This window comes from Anopheles arabiensis, chromosome 3, assembly GCF_016920715.1.
Source record: "Anopheles arabiensis isolate DONGOLA chromosome 3, AaraD3, whole genome shotgun sequence".
Classification (NCBI taxonomy): domain Eukaryota; kingdom Metazoa; phylum Arthropoda; class Insecta; order Diptera; family Culicidae; genus Anopheles; species Anopheles arabiensis.
Genome location: NC_053518.1, coordinates 94,977,353 through 94,992,360, shown reverse-complemented (window position 1 = coordinate 94,992,360; position 15,008 = coordinate 94,977,353). Strand labels below are relative to the sequence as shown.

Sequence of the window (15,008 nt, the reverse complement as noted above, 5' to 3'; positions counted from 1 at the left end):
GTGACAAACTCATTCTAATAATACCATCCGCGATGTAAACCAATCGCCTGTTGCCAACGCGCTCTCAACCCTGGTCCGATCCAAATCGAAATCGATCGACCTGCGGGCATTCGTTTCCAATCTTTCAACAAACCGGTGTGCCTATGCGGTATTTTGATGGGTGTTGAAATTTAAAGTAAGCGGCAACGGTTGATCTGCGAACGGAACGGAAAATAATAACAGTCCTGTGGCTCACTGCACAGCTACTCCGAAAAACCAGAGACAGCGAGCACCACGCTGAAGCGAATGGAAATCGTGCCCAGGCCATCAGGCCCGGCCAGCGATCTGGCGATGGAATGGTTTTGTAAACAAATAAACACCGCCGCCCGATCGCACCGCCATCGGGACGGAAGGATAAGGTGAGAATCATAACGAGCGCGCGTTCTCTGTAACACAAAACCCGTGCACGGTCGACCCGGAAAAAGTCAAAAAAAAAGACAACAACACAGACAATCGTCCAGAAGAGAACGAGAACAACGAAACTTCCATACGGCTGCCAACGATGTAAACAAATCGTTCCGAATAATACAATTCACATAAATAATCGACCGAAATTACAATCGCAACATTCTTCTGCTACTGTGTCGTGGTGGAAGAATCCTTCGCACGCCTCAAAGCGATCCTCGAAGCTCTCGGGCAGACAATTAGCGGTGCGGTTCGATGGGATCGCGTCCGACCGCTTCCAGCCAACCAACCAGCGTGTCCAGTTCAGGGCAACATCATCATCTGCAAAGATTTCACTCAATTGTTGTATAAACAGAGTGTGCTCGAGCTGCCCCGTTTGAGATTGCAATTGAGACGCGGTCCATGATGTAAGCGAAATGGGACGCGTTGAGACGCTTCAGGCGAAACGTGTTCGAACCGTCCGATTCGTTCGGATTGTTATGGACTGAAAATTGGTTACACGACCGTCTTTAAATACGACACACGCGCTCGGCGAGTGAAAACTCCAAACCCTGGAATGGACGGAGAAATACACAAACATAACAGACGTTGGTGCTCGGGTTACGAGCGACGTTCGATTGGCGTGCCATTAATCAACAAATTTATAGATATTCAAACAACCCAGATCGTTGGCAGGCAGTGGAACTTTGTGTTTGTGTTTATTCCCTGCTTAGATCATCAATTTTTCTCCTGCAAGCTATATGCCAGTTAAATGCGAATGAAAGCATTTTTTAAAGTGTGGCCATTGTTTGCACTAATTAAAGGCACCCAAGTATCCTAATCTGCTACACTGGCTGCATTGTTATCCTCTTCACGAAACTATCCCCACAAGCGCGGACAAAAGGTAGACCAAAAGGAAACTTTTAATAATATTTGCCCTTACGATCGAAATCAAGAAACCGGCTCGCCCGCCAGCCAACCAGCGGATTCGTTTGCCAAAGTTTTACGACCACCGGGAGGGTTTTTGGAAGCACAATCCTGTACACATTTTCCGGCTTACTGGGTTTTCCAAACTTCAATAAGGGTATTCCCCCCCCCCTCCCCTCCTCCAATCGCTCCCTGTGCGCCCGTTCAGAAGCAATGAAATTGTTGATTTTATTGACCATTGAGTGCGCTGAAAATCGATAAGAAAAACAAACCTCAACAACCGCTTATGAAAGGCGTATGCGTTCCCCTTTCTTTAGAAAAGCGAAGCGATGTGCTCTCTGGACTCATAAACCCGCACTCCCATTGCAAAGAGGTTTCGCCTGTGCAGGCCACGCGTCCTCCTGCGGGCCATGGAATATCGACCACCAGCACACGCACACGCAAGTCCGATTTCTGTTGATCGGTTAGTTAGTGAAAACAGTAATGAAGTGTTTATGGGATTGGCTTACGGGCGTAAAGATCATCCCAAAAGCGCCCCGGTAATAATTGCGGAAAATAATTTTAAACCCAAATTTTACGACACCCCATGATTGGGCCCAAGTGAGTGGGTGTCGATCCCAAAACAGGTTCATAAATACAGCCGCTGGAGCAGCCGTGTGTAAGCGCTGCAGTAGCAAACAAACATCAACATGCCGTCGCAGCCGCCGGGTCAATAAAATATTTATGCATAAACGTACGATTTCAGGCACCGATTGAACGACACGATATGTCATGTTTTCGGTCGTCGTAAATTGTTTTTCGATCGTTTTTAATTCCTGCTCCCTTGGATCCTCTCCCAGCATGGTTGCTATTTGAACGGATAAACGTTTTATGATTTGTTTCGTTGTTGATTTTCCACCAAATTCCTTCCCGATGAAGTAATCGTAGCTGAATTGTGTAGTCTATTCAATGCCTAGGAATGTGATCCAACACCGTTGCCTGTAATTGTTGCCAATCACTATCCCTTTTGCCCCCTGGCACGAACAGGAAGTACGTCAGCAGTGAATCAGTCCGACCTACGAATGCGACCGACCTCTTACGCTTAGTACATTCGCCGAGCATGACAAATACTTGTGAACTGCAAGGAAAAAAGACGATAAATTTTTGGCCATACCCATTTCCTGATGTGCTGCTTCCCCTCTTGACGTCAGCACATCTGATCGGGTTGATCCGTGTTTCCATCCGAGTAAAAGGGGCAGGACAAACACACACATACCTCACACCTCCGACAGCCAAGTGGCAAACAAGAAACCAAAACTAACACACACCCGAGCTATAAACGGGTCGATCGAGTTGAGTATGTTTAAATTTAAACATGCCTAAACTGAAATTAGACGATAAATTATTCACTTTTATATCGAAACATTTTCGGGATCGTACGGCCACACCCCGACACCGGTTGACCACCCAGCAGCACAACCGGTCATTGCGTCAGCGGTGCGATTTTGTGTCGATGAGTGAGTTAAAGTGAAAGATTATGTTGGCGAAGCTTACCGTGTGTCACTGTAGGATGAATAATCTGCGACTCTCCAAACTGTCACTGTTCAACCCTGCACCCGGTAAATCTGATTGGTTGACAATTCGAAAAAAAGCAGTTTCACGCACGCTCCAGGTCGTTTTGCCGAACAACAAGTGGCATCCAGCAGGAGCAGAACGATCAATGCCGCACGAACGTGACATGAATCAGCAAACGCACAACATTCCAGTTTCCCGCGGGAAATGGTGACCCGGTAGCACCCAGGTGTGGTCGTCGTTTTGCGGTAGGTGTTTCTTTTTTCTTTTACGTTTAATTCTCAACCACTTTCTTTGCAAACCACTTTCTTTGTTCGAGAGCGTGAGGGTAGGCGGGACGGTTTGGTTCGTTTTTTCTTACATTTTCTTTGCTTCGCTCAAAACTGTCACCGGGCATGAAACGTTCGAGAATCATCTGTCAACAGATCGCCACACAGGCCGTAACGTTGCGTTCGCGCCCACACCCACACCGGGATGGAAGATTACTTAGCTGTTTTTAGAGGTCCTCCTGTTCCATGCACCTGGGCACTGAATGAATGACAGAAAGGAAAGGGGAAAGGGGACGGGAATTATTCGTACGAAAATGGTGGACAATTTATTGAACTGGCTGACACAATTCGGCAAACCAGAAGAGGTCGCCTGGGTGTGGTGGTGTCGGGATGCCAGTGAAGACAACATGCTGCAGGGTGGCCCAAACCTTGGACCACATCGTAGAAGTAGATATATATATGACCATTTCGTGTCTTTCGCCATGTCATAAATGCTCCCCCTCCATGCGATAGGATCAGCAGACGGGCGTCAGCATCATACAAATTATGATCAGCGTGATAGAAGAAAAGGACGGCTGAGCGTGACGGTGCGAGAGGGAGGGGGGATTAAAACTACAACCGTCCGTTTGAAATGATGTGTTGACAGATTGCAGGTACAATGATTGCCCTCGTTCAAGTGCACCTTCGTTAGGGAGAAGAATAACTCTGCTGTTCATCGTCGCATTACAGACGTGTAGAAAAATGTTATTTTTCTTCCAATTAAAATGCTACCGAGTGGTACTTCGTTCGTGGAAAAAGCATGTTGGAACCTGAGCCACTTTGATGTTGGTAAAACATAAACAGGAAAAGGGCACTGACAAAATAAGGATGTCATGCAGACCAAAGGCCTAGTGGACCGTGTGCAATGTTTATCAGAGCAATGTTATCGTAAAAAAAGATCAAAGACCTGATGCAGACTACTCCTCAAAAAAAAACGCTTCTACAGGATGTTAATGTAATAAAATTTACTTCTCTAGCTGTTTATAATGTACCATCAAACAATAGAGCATCTCGTTGCACTCGTTGCATACACCTAATTCCGGCGTGGAATGGTTGGCCCCTTTTTGCCAGTTTTCACGCATAGAAATGCATTCATACTGAGTTCAAAAGCAACCCATCTCCATCAGACACTTGATTGTTTTCCAATAGTTGCCTGCCAAGGTATTTTCACGGATTTCTCACACCTCCCTGTACGCATTCTCTCCGGCCATCGACTGATCTACGGAGTGGCTCAACATCTGTCTGTCTTGCTCCGCGGCAGTTAGCTTCTGCCGCGTGGCAGCCGCATGTGAGGGCGTCGCACTCGCTCCAAGCAGTAGAAGCCGGCACGCGGAGTCCCCATACGGCAGATGCCCCGATACGCCTCGTGGAATCGTGGGTGAAGACAAGTGTTAGTGTGTCGATGGTTTATAATTAATACGACGGAGCAAAAACGGGCGAACGAACGCGCGCGCGCACGCGACTCGCTCAGCGAAAGGTACATTGTGGCCATCGTTCCCTGCGCGCACATTCATCGCGCACGTACACGCATACACACACACATACACGCATGCTAAGAAGACCCTCCTTCCTACTCCCGCAGGCAAAAGACACCTGCATCGCCTTATGGCAATGGAGTCGACGCTTGTTGGAGAAAAGACGTTCGATTGGAAAAATCGGAAGAAACATTTTCCTTGTCTTTCCATCGCTGTCGAGTGTGTTCAGTTCTTTGCGTAGCGTCACCGTGAGATGTAGTCGCTCTTGGTACCGGGACCGGATCTAGTTTCCGGTAAATGTTGCCACGTATTCGCGATCTTTACCGACCCGCGTGGAAATTGTGTGCGTATTCATGTGTTTGTGTGGGTGTACTTGTGAAAAGATGTTGAGCAACTCGTATTTTTTGCGTGTGATTAAATATTCAAAAGGGCCCGTTTTCTTTTCGCATCGCATTGACAGCAGCGTTCGGTTCAGTGCAAACTTTTGATAAAGGTTACCAAGTTACACAATACACGCCACATCGATTAGAACCCTTTCCGCAACGCTCGGCCTCAGCTTGACCATGGCTAGTCGATAAACGTTGCGTTCAGTGCAAAGTTTTCTTTCATAGAATATGTTGCGAAAGTGACAGATACATGGTCGACACGAGCCAACTAAAGCTAGAACCTAGAAAGTTTGTTCGTAAAACATTTTTCCGGGGTATCGGAGAGTTAACACTGCACGAAGTAGCAAAAAAAAGGACCAATTCCCTTGGAAATGATCAAATCATGCCACAACACGGATCGAACCATGTCCCATGTGATGAGTAAAAAAAGTGGAATAAGAGAAACCCGTCGAGAACTTTGCAAATTTTTCCAATGCCACACTCCAAGGAGACAAATTGTCAATTGAAGAAGGTTCTCCCTAACAGAACTTTTCGCGATAAGTTGGTAAGTGTAGTTTTTCATGAAAACAGATCGTACACTTCGATCACTCTGTTCGAAAAGTGCCGGTTCGATGCTCCATCCTCCATTCGATCGGGGCTCAAATCGCCAGCAGCGTTCCTTGAGATCATCATCTCAAAAATAGACGATCATCGATAAAATCGAACCACAGCGCTATTTCGGGATCCGGGCGCGGGATCTTTCACTTTTGTTTGATAATTCAGAAAACCAGACGCTTGCCAGTGCCCCACCTCCCGACAAACGAGTACGTTTGCTTACACAGAAAGTGCTCCAAAGTGAGTGAGTGGCTGGCGATTGAATTTCGTTTCACGCCCGGTCCGCTTCCAATGTAAACACATACACCTAAACACTGCACTAGGGTCATGTCTGCTGGGCCCTCGAATCGATTTAGAATCTTTTTTGTAATGTGACGGACGGGAATTGGGGAAGAACGGAGCGGGGAAAGATTTAAACAGTACAACCGTACCGCTTCCTCCATTGGAATGGATTGGAAAATATCATTTAACTATTTACAAAACCATAAAAAAAGACATTGAACCGGTATTGGTAGCTCACCAGCAATACCGTTTTCAAAGAATGCTTCAACCGATTACATGCTGTATGCAATCTATACAGGAAAAAAGGGTTTTAGTAAAATGGCGTCGTTTACAAACGTTCCAACCACAAACCAATTGTGTTGTTCAATCGACTTGCGGTATAATAGCTTCAGATAAAATAGATAACAATTGCACCATAACACTACCGCAATATGGCGAAATGTGTTTCGATTAAGGAGTTTCCACTCTCATTTCAAAGCCTTTTTCTCGACCTTTCTTTGAAGCTGAACGAGCTCGATTCGAAGAAACACTAAACAGTGTATCTAAAATATGCAACGGCACATTTCCCTCCACTTCAACGAAGCCGGCGCGCGCGTACTGATGTTTGCGTTTGGGTCGCCAGGATTTAGAAGCTCGTCGTTAGCTTAATTAAAAACCAAAAACCCATCCCATTAACACCCCTGTAATACGACGACAAGCCGACCCGTGGGTCTTATTTTCTGTGCTGCAGGGACTGGTTGCTTCATCAACCGCTTGTCGAAGGCGCTAAAATGACCCGTGGGCAGTCGCGATGACACCTTTCCATGAAACGTGGAAAGAAAGTGGCTACATTGAAGCTACCAGCGGCTGTACCGCGTAAATGCGTGCCCGCTAGCACGTGCCCTCCGTGTACTTGTTGAAGTAATTCATTAGCGCTTAACGGAAGATTTACCATTCGCTAGAAATCTTACACCCCATCATGACGCTCGCACACTCCACCCCTGACAGCATCCGCTACTGAGCCGCTTGGCCGCTGAGCCAAAACGAGTGCCAGAAATTGAACCGCTTCAAGGAAATGGCTCGACGCATTCATGCAGTGCCCGGCAGGGTTCAGTAAACGGTCGCAGCAAGAGAATGGAGATTGTTTGTGCATTCCGGCACAGTGCGCGCACGTCGAAGCACCACACACACACACACTGCATTCCAGTGCATTCGATAGTTAATGGGGTTTTGGCATATGTTTTTCAACGTTCAAAAAGAAGGAGCTGAGTGGGCTTGTGTGTGAAATGCGCTCATTTTTGGCATAAACAATATCACCCAAGCGATCAGTCATGCGAACAATAATGCATATCGGTGTAAAAGAAGCTCTGTCCCGATTTTGCATTCCCGAAAAGCTATTTTTACTTACCCCATTCAAGCAAGCATAAACATCCGCTATTCGTTTACCTCAACTTTGTACAAATTTTGCTGAATGTATTTTTTTGTTGTCCCTACACTCATGATATAAATGCAAATGCTTTTATCCGGACGCTGTTTTCAGCTTCCATCGAGCAGAAGCAAACCTCTCGCAAAGCATTTCCATTTGTTCCTCAATTAGCTCTTAACTTCTGCCATGTTTGACTTTTCCTTATACAGCAAACGTCGTCCGCTGACGTTGATGAAATGTTAATTAGTCTTTCGCCTATCGCTCAGCGCGAATGTTGCTTTCATTGATATTTTGCTCACACTCTAGCACGTTTGCTGCTTCCCAATTCGAAAAACAACCAGTACTATCTTCCGTTGATTGTGCAAAGTGTTTATTTTTCCTACGCCTGTTACTTTCATGCGCTTTATGGCTACCCAAAACAATGCTCAAGTGGTGAAGCCGAACAATGCTGGTGGCACTTACTGTGTGTAGTGTTTGGAGATAGAATCGTAAGAAAGCTTAGCGAACGGTTCAAATTGCACATATTTATATAATGAAGTTTTTTGCATCAACAAACTTGAACAAGTATTCAACAAATGAAGCACTTTTTTCATGTATCCGCTTTGTTCTCTTTTGGAGTGGAATTTTGCATTTTGAGCACAGTTTATAAGGGTATGTAATGTTGCAAAAGTTCCGCATTGAAAAAGGGAATTATTTTTTGGAGTTTTGCTGCCATCTTTCAACTGACTGTTGAAGTAGTCAATGTAGATGTCACACACAGGCCACAGGATCGAGGCGAAATTAGCACCATGTAAGCAATACTGCATTGTACCATAACTTCTCGGAAACTCGCGGTTCCCATCGGAAGCATCCCCTAATCTACTCCATTTCGGCTGTCATGGACAGCTGAACATATTTTCTTACACACTCTTCTCGCTTCTCACACACCAAGCGCCGGAATGTGAAGTCCCTATACATTATACACAAGCTGGTAACAGTGGAAGCATACCATCCTCGCCAAGACGATGGCGACAGCGACGTGTTGCATTTTAACAAGAACAGCTCCAGGTTGCACTTTCTTTTAGGTCACCGAATATTTCTCGCCGCTTATTCATAAAGCCAGCCTCTGTGAGATTAACGCCACCCCACGCACTTTTGACTCACCGAGGAAGCGCACATGACGTGTGTTTACCGGCGCCACTCGTACGCGGTCCGGATCCGGCACCGGCATCGGCTACCGGTGGTGGGTTTAAATCAAATTAAATTGTCAGCTGCTTCGAGGTGACGATGAATGTTGCTGCAGTTGCCGTCGCTGCATTTGGCGACTTTGTGACCGAATGATGCAGGGCGTGTGTTTGTTTCATTCCATTACGAGGTCAACATGCTGTTCGTGCATGTACGTGGAACCACACACACAGTCACTAACATTATACTCCACTACACTAAGGCAAATGAAATTCGCTTCCAAGAACGACACATGATACGCGCGTACTCGAAATTTGTCGTGTTAAGATGACAATTCTTCTCGGGGTTACTTTAATCAGAGAACTGTTCCCTTCTCTCTTGCATCCGTTTCTGTTCACCCGCCCGGTAAGCACAGCTCCATTGTGAATGAACCGTCAACGACCAGGCGGTCTCCATCGTGGTACCAGGCGCCTCCACCAACCAGCATCCCATTTGCACAACGACGACGACGAAATGGCACATGGGAATGGGAACTGTTCGTATGAATGAATTACGGATGATTTGCTGCTGCCGGTGGCTGATGTTACCATTCTTCTCAAATTCTTCACGCTCACAGCTGCCGTCACCGCAGCAAGACGCTTTTTGTTGGAAGGGTTGGCAGTGTGACAAAAACAAGCTAGAAAAAGACAGGCTTCCCACTCGCATAAATGTAGGTTGTGGTTTGAGCACAATGAATGGCAGCGTTCTGTGTTTTCCAATAATTTTATGGTAAGCTCTCCGTTTGTGTGACAACTTTCACCCATATGACAACCATTGCTGGGTGTAAACGTCTGGCTAATAATTTGATCAGCACGATGGCGTTTCACCTTCAGTCATTGAACTCTATTCCTGACACTCAATGTGATAAAAAAAATATATCAAATACAATATTCTACTATCCTTCTATATTCCACGAATCATGTTTTCTTACTGTAGTATGTCTACTTCACAAAACTAATTGAAACACACGAGAAGAGCACTCTTACCAGCCGCTTGACCAATGTATTCGCTCATTGTATTGTTCCCATATCCTGACAACCTGAAACAAAGCATGCATCGAAATACTATAGGTTTACGTTAGGTGTCTCGGGATTTGTCCTCGATATCCTGCAGCAAATGGTAAATTTCGCCACCAATTCCTTCTATCAGTCCCGACCAATTTCTGCCGAACTTTGTCGGAAGTTTTTATGACAGCTGTCATACCGTACAGCTCGTAGCTCGTATCTTATCGACAATTCACCCTTCGGGGACACGTGACTCAACGAGGCGATGCGAATTTCCTAATCTTCACACAATTACCGGCAGTGTGAAGCTTATCGCAGCCGTACGGTACCTTCCGGACGTTCTCTTCCGGGCCAAGAAGGAGCGCTTGAAGCAGGAAACCACGGTTTATCGCCACGCAACGACATCATAAAGCGACGTCAAATCGTAAACATGAATTATGATGATTCATATTGTATTTTCTTACAATGGTCGTTGGTGATGCGGTAGCAATTTTCGGAGCTCTTTTGGCATATCACCACCGAAGCAACAGTGCATGTCGCGCATTCTGAGCTGTTGTAGCTCAGCACGCTGGACGATGTTTAATAGTTGCTTCGTGCGCTCATAGGTAGTCCAGTGTAATTCACATTTATTGTCATAGTTTAGGTGAATCATGCTGAGGCGAATGCAGGTGATAAATATATTTAAAATTGGTTTCTCTGCTTTCATATCAATCTTTGTTGTGCAACTATTTTCTTTGCTTAAATTGCACACTTGAATTTATTATACTTTAAAATTATACTTTCAATGGGAGTACACTGAAGCGAGGAGCAATTATTCCTATAGCAGTTATTCCTATAAAATATAAATCTTAAAAACAGTCTGCCACAATTCGTACCGGCCTGAGGATGGTTGAGATAACCGGGCCATCGCAAATGGTCAGCCACTTTCCATTTACATTTCTCTTTCTGCAAACAAACAAAAACAACTCTCAAATACTTTCCTAACGGAAGATGGACAATAAGAGCTGCAACACCCATTCGCACGAAGCTTGGCCATAAATTTTCGCTTAATGGAAGACCATTTTTTGCACGTTGCAAAAACGGAGACTAAAACAAAAACCGGTGCAAAAAACCAAACAACTTCCAATCCATCCTGCAAGCAAAAAATGAAAGAGGCAGTTATCTTTACACCCCGAAACATCGTGGACAAAAATAATACACGGGAAATGTACGCCACGCCAGATAAACCATCAACATTCCTCAAGCAAATCCGATGTCTGTTGTTCGCGTTTTTCATCAAACGCCAAATAACCTCGAAGAACGAGAAAGAGATAGAGAGAAAGAAAGAAAACGCGAAGAGGAAAGAAATACCACCAACAAGCATACGCTTTAAAATTGGACGACTGTTAAATGCGGGTGAATAAAATGTAGCAAACTCGTTGGCCGTCCCACGGATACAGGAATAATCCAATTTGATTGCAGTTCGTTCGACGGTGCACACGGTCACTCGCCAGAGGTAATGCAAGTGCTCGTTACTGTATGCCCTAGAAAGAGAGTATTAAGAGAGCTTAAGAATTCCCTGATTGGCTGGCTGGTCATAGCTGGTAGGAGGCAAAACACTACGCATCGTGAACGGGCATAGCTTCCACGTTCAAAAGTGGCATCAACGGAAAGCCAGAGATTGACTGACTATCAGAGGCGGAGGAAGAAAACCAACAACAAATCCTTTCGATGGATGGTAAACAGCAAAATCAATCTGAAATGTAAATGGAGCGGAAAATGTTCACTCTGTTTGCGATCTGTTGTACCATCACGGATCCCCTCACCCCACTAAATGCAATCGCATCGGTTGCATTAGTGCATCAAGTGCGTACACAACCAACACCACGTGACACAGAGTTGAGAAGTGAAATTGCGTAGACATGATTCAATGTTTTCCTGATCGGCGGTTAATTTCAAGCGCTTTTCCGATGCGGAAATGTACACTGTCAGCAAGGAGCAGGTCTGTTTGCACTGTGTACAGATTCCCCTACCCAGCCAGCAAAAGCCATCTTGACGAAGGCATCGCTGAAAGACTCTTCAGCTCAAGCATCCAAACGTTTGCCTTGCCATCTTTGCCTCGTTTTTTGAAAAATTCGTTCGAGCTCAACTAGAGAATAAACGAAAATCCCTCAGCTTGCTCTACTACGGAAAGCGACATTCTTCTGCTTATCACTCCATGCAATGATGCCTCTGTTAACAACTTTCCACGTGACCGTGCAACTACCGTTTGGCACCGTGCAAGCCTTTGGTTGTCTCTGTTCAATCCATTCGAATGCACAACAATCACGCATCAATAAATTTCGCCTGCTGCTTCATTCGATTGATACGAAGGAGAAGAGTATTTTCCACAGTCTTTCATCGCCTTACACACATTCGCTGTCCGGGTGCAAAGCCAGCCATACCCATTGCCCTGTCGGTTGCCTGAGACGCAGCGGAGGCGAGATCGCGTTTCAAAACTTATGACAGCCAACCCATTTGCAGCGATCGTTTCCAGCAGCGCTGCCGGGGCACCGCACATCGAACGGTGGAAAGGTGGGAAATTGCCAATAACGTGCGGTTCCGAGCCGTGCGGAGAGGTGGCGTCGCTCTATTACCTTACCAATTGACGAACGACGCCGGTTGGTTCGGTCACACGATACCAACACTTCCCTATTGGCACCGTTTAATGGACCGGCAGTGACCTAATGTCGGTAGCGGTAGTGATGGTGTTAGTGGAGGCGTACGTGTGAATCACACCAAAACCACCGCACAACCACATACGTCGGAAGCTTACCGGTTGGGCAGTGGTTTGAGTAGCATTTTCCCTGGTGTTTCGGTTTCCTTTGATGCAGTTTGCCTTTGTGTCAAATGGCAGACGATTGCCCCAACGTCAGCCAAGATGGAAACGACGATGCCGACGACGACGACGAAAACTACTACGATGGAGGTATTTTCTCACCAAAGATCAAACATTTGCCGAAGCAATGATAGCAAACAAAATATTATTGTGGCAAACACCGTGCCAACGATCCCGAACGGCGTATGAAAGGGCACACGCAAAGGAAAGCAAAGTAGATTTTTCTGATAATTTATTTCATTAGGAACGGAAAATAATACCTCTTCCGCCCGCCGTCATCCTAACAGATTCGAGCAAAGTGTTTTTATATCTGCTTCCAATTAGTGCCAAAACTCTTTCATACTCCACATTTCCGTTTGCTTTTACTTATCTTTGCTTCTCAGCACACTTACAAAAACAATACGCAATCATACAGGGAATATAATTGCCGTCCATCAGCTGACACCAATCGGGTACGATTGCCGACTGCTATTAAGTGCAATGTAATCGATTTATCTTCCACCGCTTATTCCTTTTAATGGATTAACGATCCATCCCAATCAAGCACGACCAGACACTTTCCCGGCGAGACCTTCCCGCACAAACACCGAAACGATCGCGTCCCCCGTCACAAGTTTCACATTAATCCCACCATCATATTTCGCATCCTTCAATGACTTTGCTTACGCTTCCAAGAATACAAAAGCAAGGAAACTCTTCTGCGTCGAACTTCCGTCGCGTAATAAATAAGACAAACGATTACGGCTCCAGGACGCGGGCCCGATTCGGTCCGGGAAACGTCATCTACATTCGCTAAGTGGCTCATCGCGATAAAAAGCCTTGCTTTCGATGTTTTTGCTGGTGAGGCAGAGTCAGGGAATTAAATCGCGAGTATCACACTACCGGGCGAGCCAATGGCAGCTAATCCAGTTCAGTAACTGGGTCACACACACACACACACACACACACGTGCGTGGTAAAAAAACCCAACGTTACCACCAACGCTCCTATCAATAAATCTCCATCGACTGCTTCTTGATGGAATTTCTTCACCATCCTTGCTTTTTGCCACTTTCTTCAATTTACCAACAGAGATGTTTTGCATGTGTTTATCGATGGAAGATTAAATTGCTTTCAATCGTTTATCGGTTTTAGGAAGCAATAAAATTGAATTACTCCGGCAACTCGTGTACTATTCCCTTACTCCTTGTTTGTCCTTCAAATGGTTTGCTTAAAAGGATTCCTTGTATTAGAAATTTCAAGACATTTAGGTGTTGAATCTCATTTTTGAAAATTTTAAATAATGTAAAGATAAATTATAGATTCACAGGTATGAATTTATATAAGGCGTTCACCAATGCCAGTTCAAATGTATTTTTTTACATTCCGACTCCAATTTAATGATTTCCCAGTAGAAGGTTTCGGTAAGATGCTTTCTCTGCCTTCTGCTGAATTCCTAACGAAGTGACAAACGATTGGGCGCGTTACGTCGATGGTTTGGAAAATGAGCGATTGCCGTTTTATAAACAGCGAACCGACGCGCTTACATCGTTTTCCTTCGGCCTGGTTCTTTACTAAAACCACCACCAGCAGCAGCAGAGACTGTAAAGGCTTGCCATATGTGTAAAGGCTCACACTGAAGTAAAAAAACACCCCTCTACAAACACGATCACCCAGCAGCAGCAGCAGCAGCAGCATGCAGAAAGGAACCTATCCATCACGACAGAACGTACAGCAATAGACACAAATCTCGCCTCGAAGCGTGGCCCACTCCCGTTCAGGGTTTCCCGCTCTAACGAGAAGGCATTGCTCGCTTCCTTCATAAATAAGCTATAATCGCACCGGAGCCTGACCGGGCGCGCGTATTGCAGCGGGAACCACCCCCGGGTGGTTGCTGAAACCACTCCATGCCATGAATCATTAGACACGGAATCCTTTCACTCATCCTAATTGACTCATTAATTTCCGGGCAACTTTTCACCACCTTCGGTGTGCGTTTCAGCGCGACGGAAAGAACAGGTTCGGGCGACACACTGCTAACCACAAGACCACAAGGCACGGATCGTGCCTTCGCACGCCCAGGCCGATCGAGGCCAAGTGCTGCCACCGCAACAAACGCACCAGCAAAGCAGTTCAGCCAGCTTGCGCTATCATACGACGCACCGATTTGTGTCCATTTCGATCTGACATCTGATGGCGCAAATCCCGATCTAGCAGTTTGCGAAGGCAAAAAACTCAAGTTTAAAACCGTTCGCCACTGTTGAGCAGCGCACAGAAGGAATAGTGATGCGGCATCATATTTCTTCGACATTCACTTTAACCCTGCCCTGCCCTTGCGCCGGCTTGCCGCTCCCGCTACCAACCATTTTCCATAAAATACCGTGTCTCACCAGCCTTAACCACCCCTTTCGGACAGCACTACACTTGCCCCTGTGCACACGCATCCTGGTTGGCTTGAGGAGCTATTTTTATTCGCCACTGCCACAGTGCTGATTCTTCAAAACTCTCCTTCCTCCATCGCTTTTGCCTGTCGCTTTTCATAAGTCGTCTTTCTTACTCGGAAAAGTCTGCTCACAATTGCCGCTAGGTTTTGGCGAGTCTCGTTCTCTCTCTC

General features: G+C 45.8%; 1 protein-coding gene across 1 annotated transcript in view; it reads left to right on the top strand.

The window, feature by feature from the left end:
- The first annotated feature begins 4,932 nt into the window (after positions 1 to 4,932).
- LOC120901363 overlaps positions 4,933 to 15,008 on the top strand; it is a 35,314-nt gene continuing 25,238 nt past the window's right edge. The window contains exon 1 of the mRNA XM_040309232.1: positions 4,933 to 5,614. Within this exon, the coding sequence (XP_040165166.1) occupies positions 5,543 to 5,614 (72 nt within the window). The 5' untranslated portion in view covers positions 4,933 to 5,542. The remainder of the gene's footprint in view (positions 5,615 to 15,008) is intronic.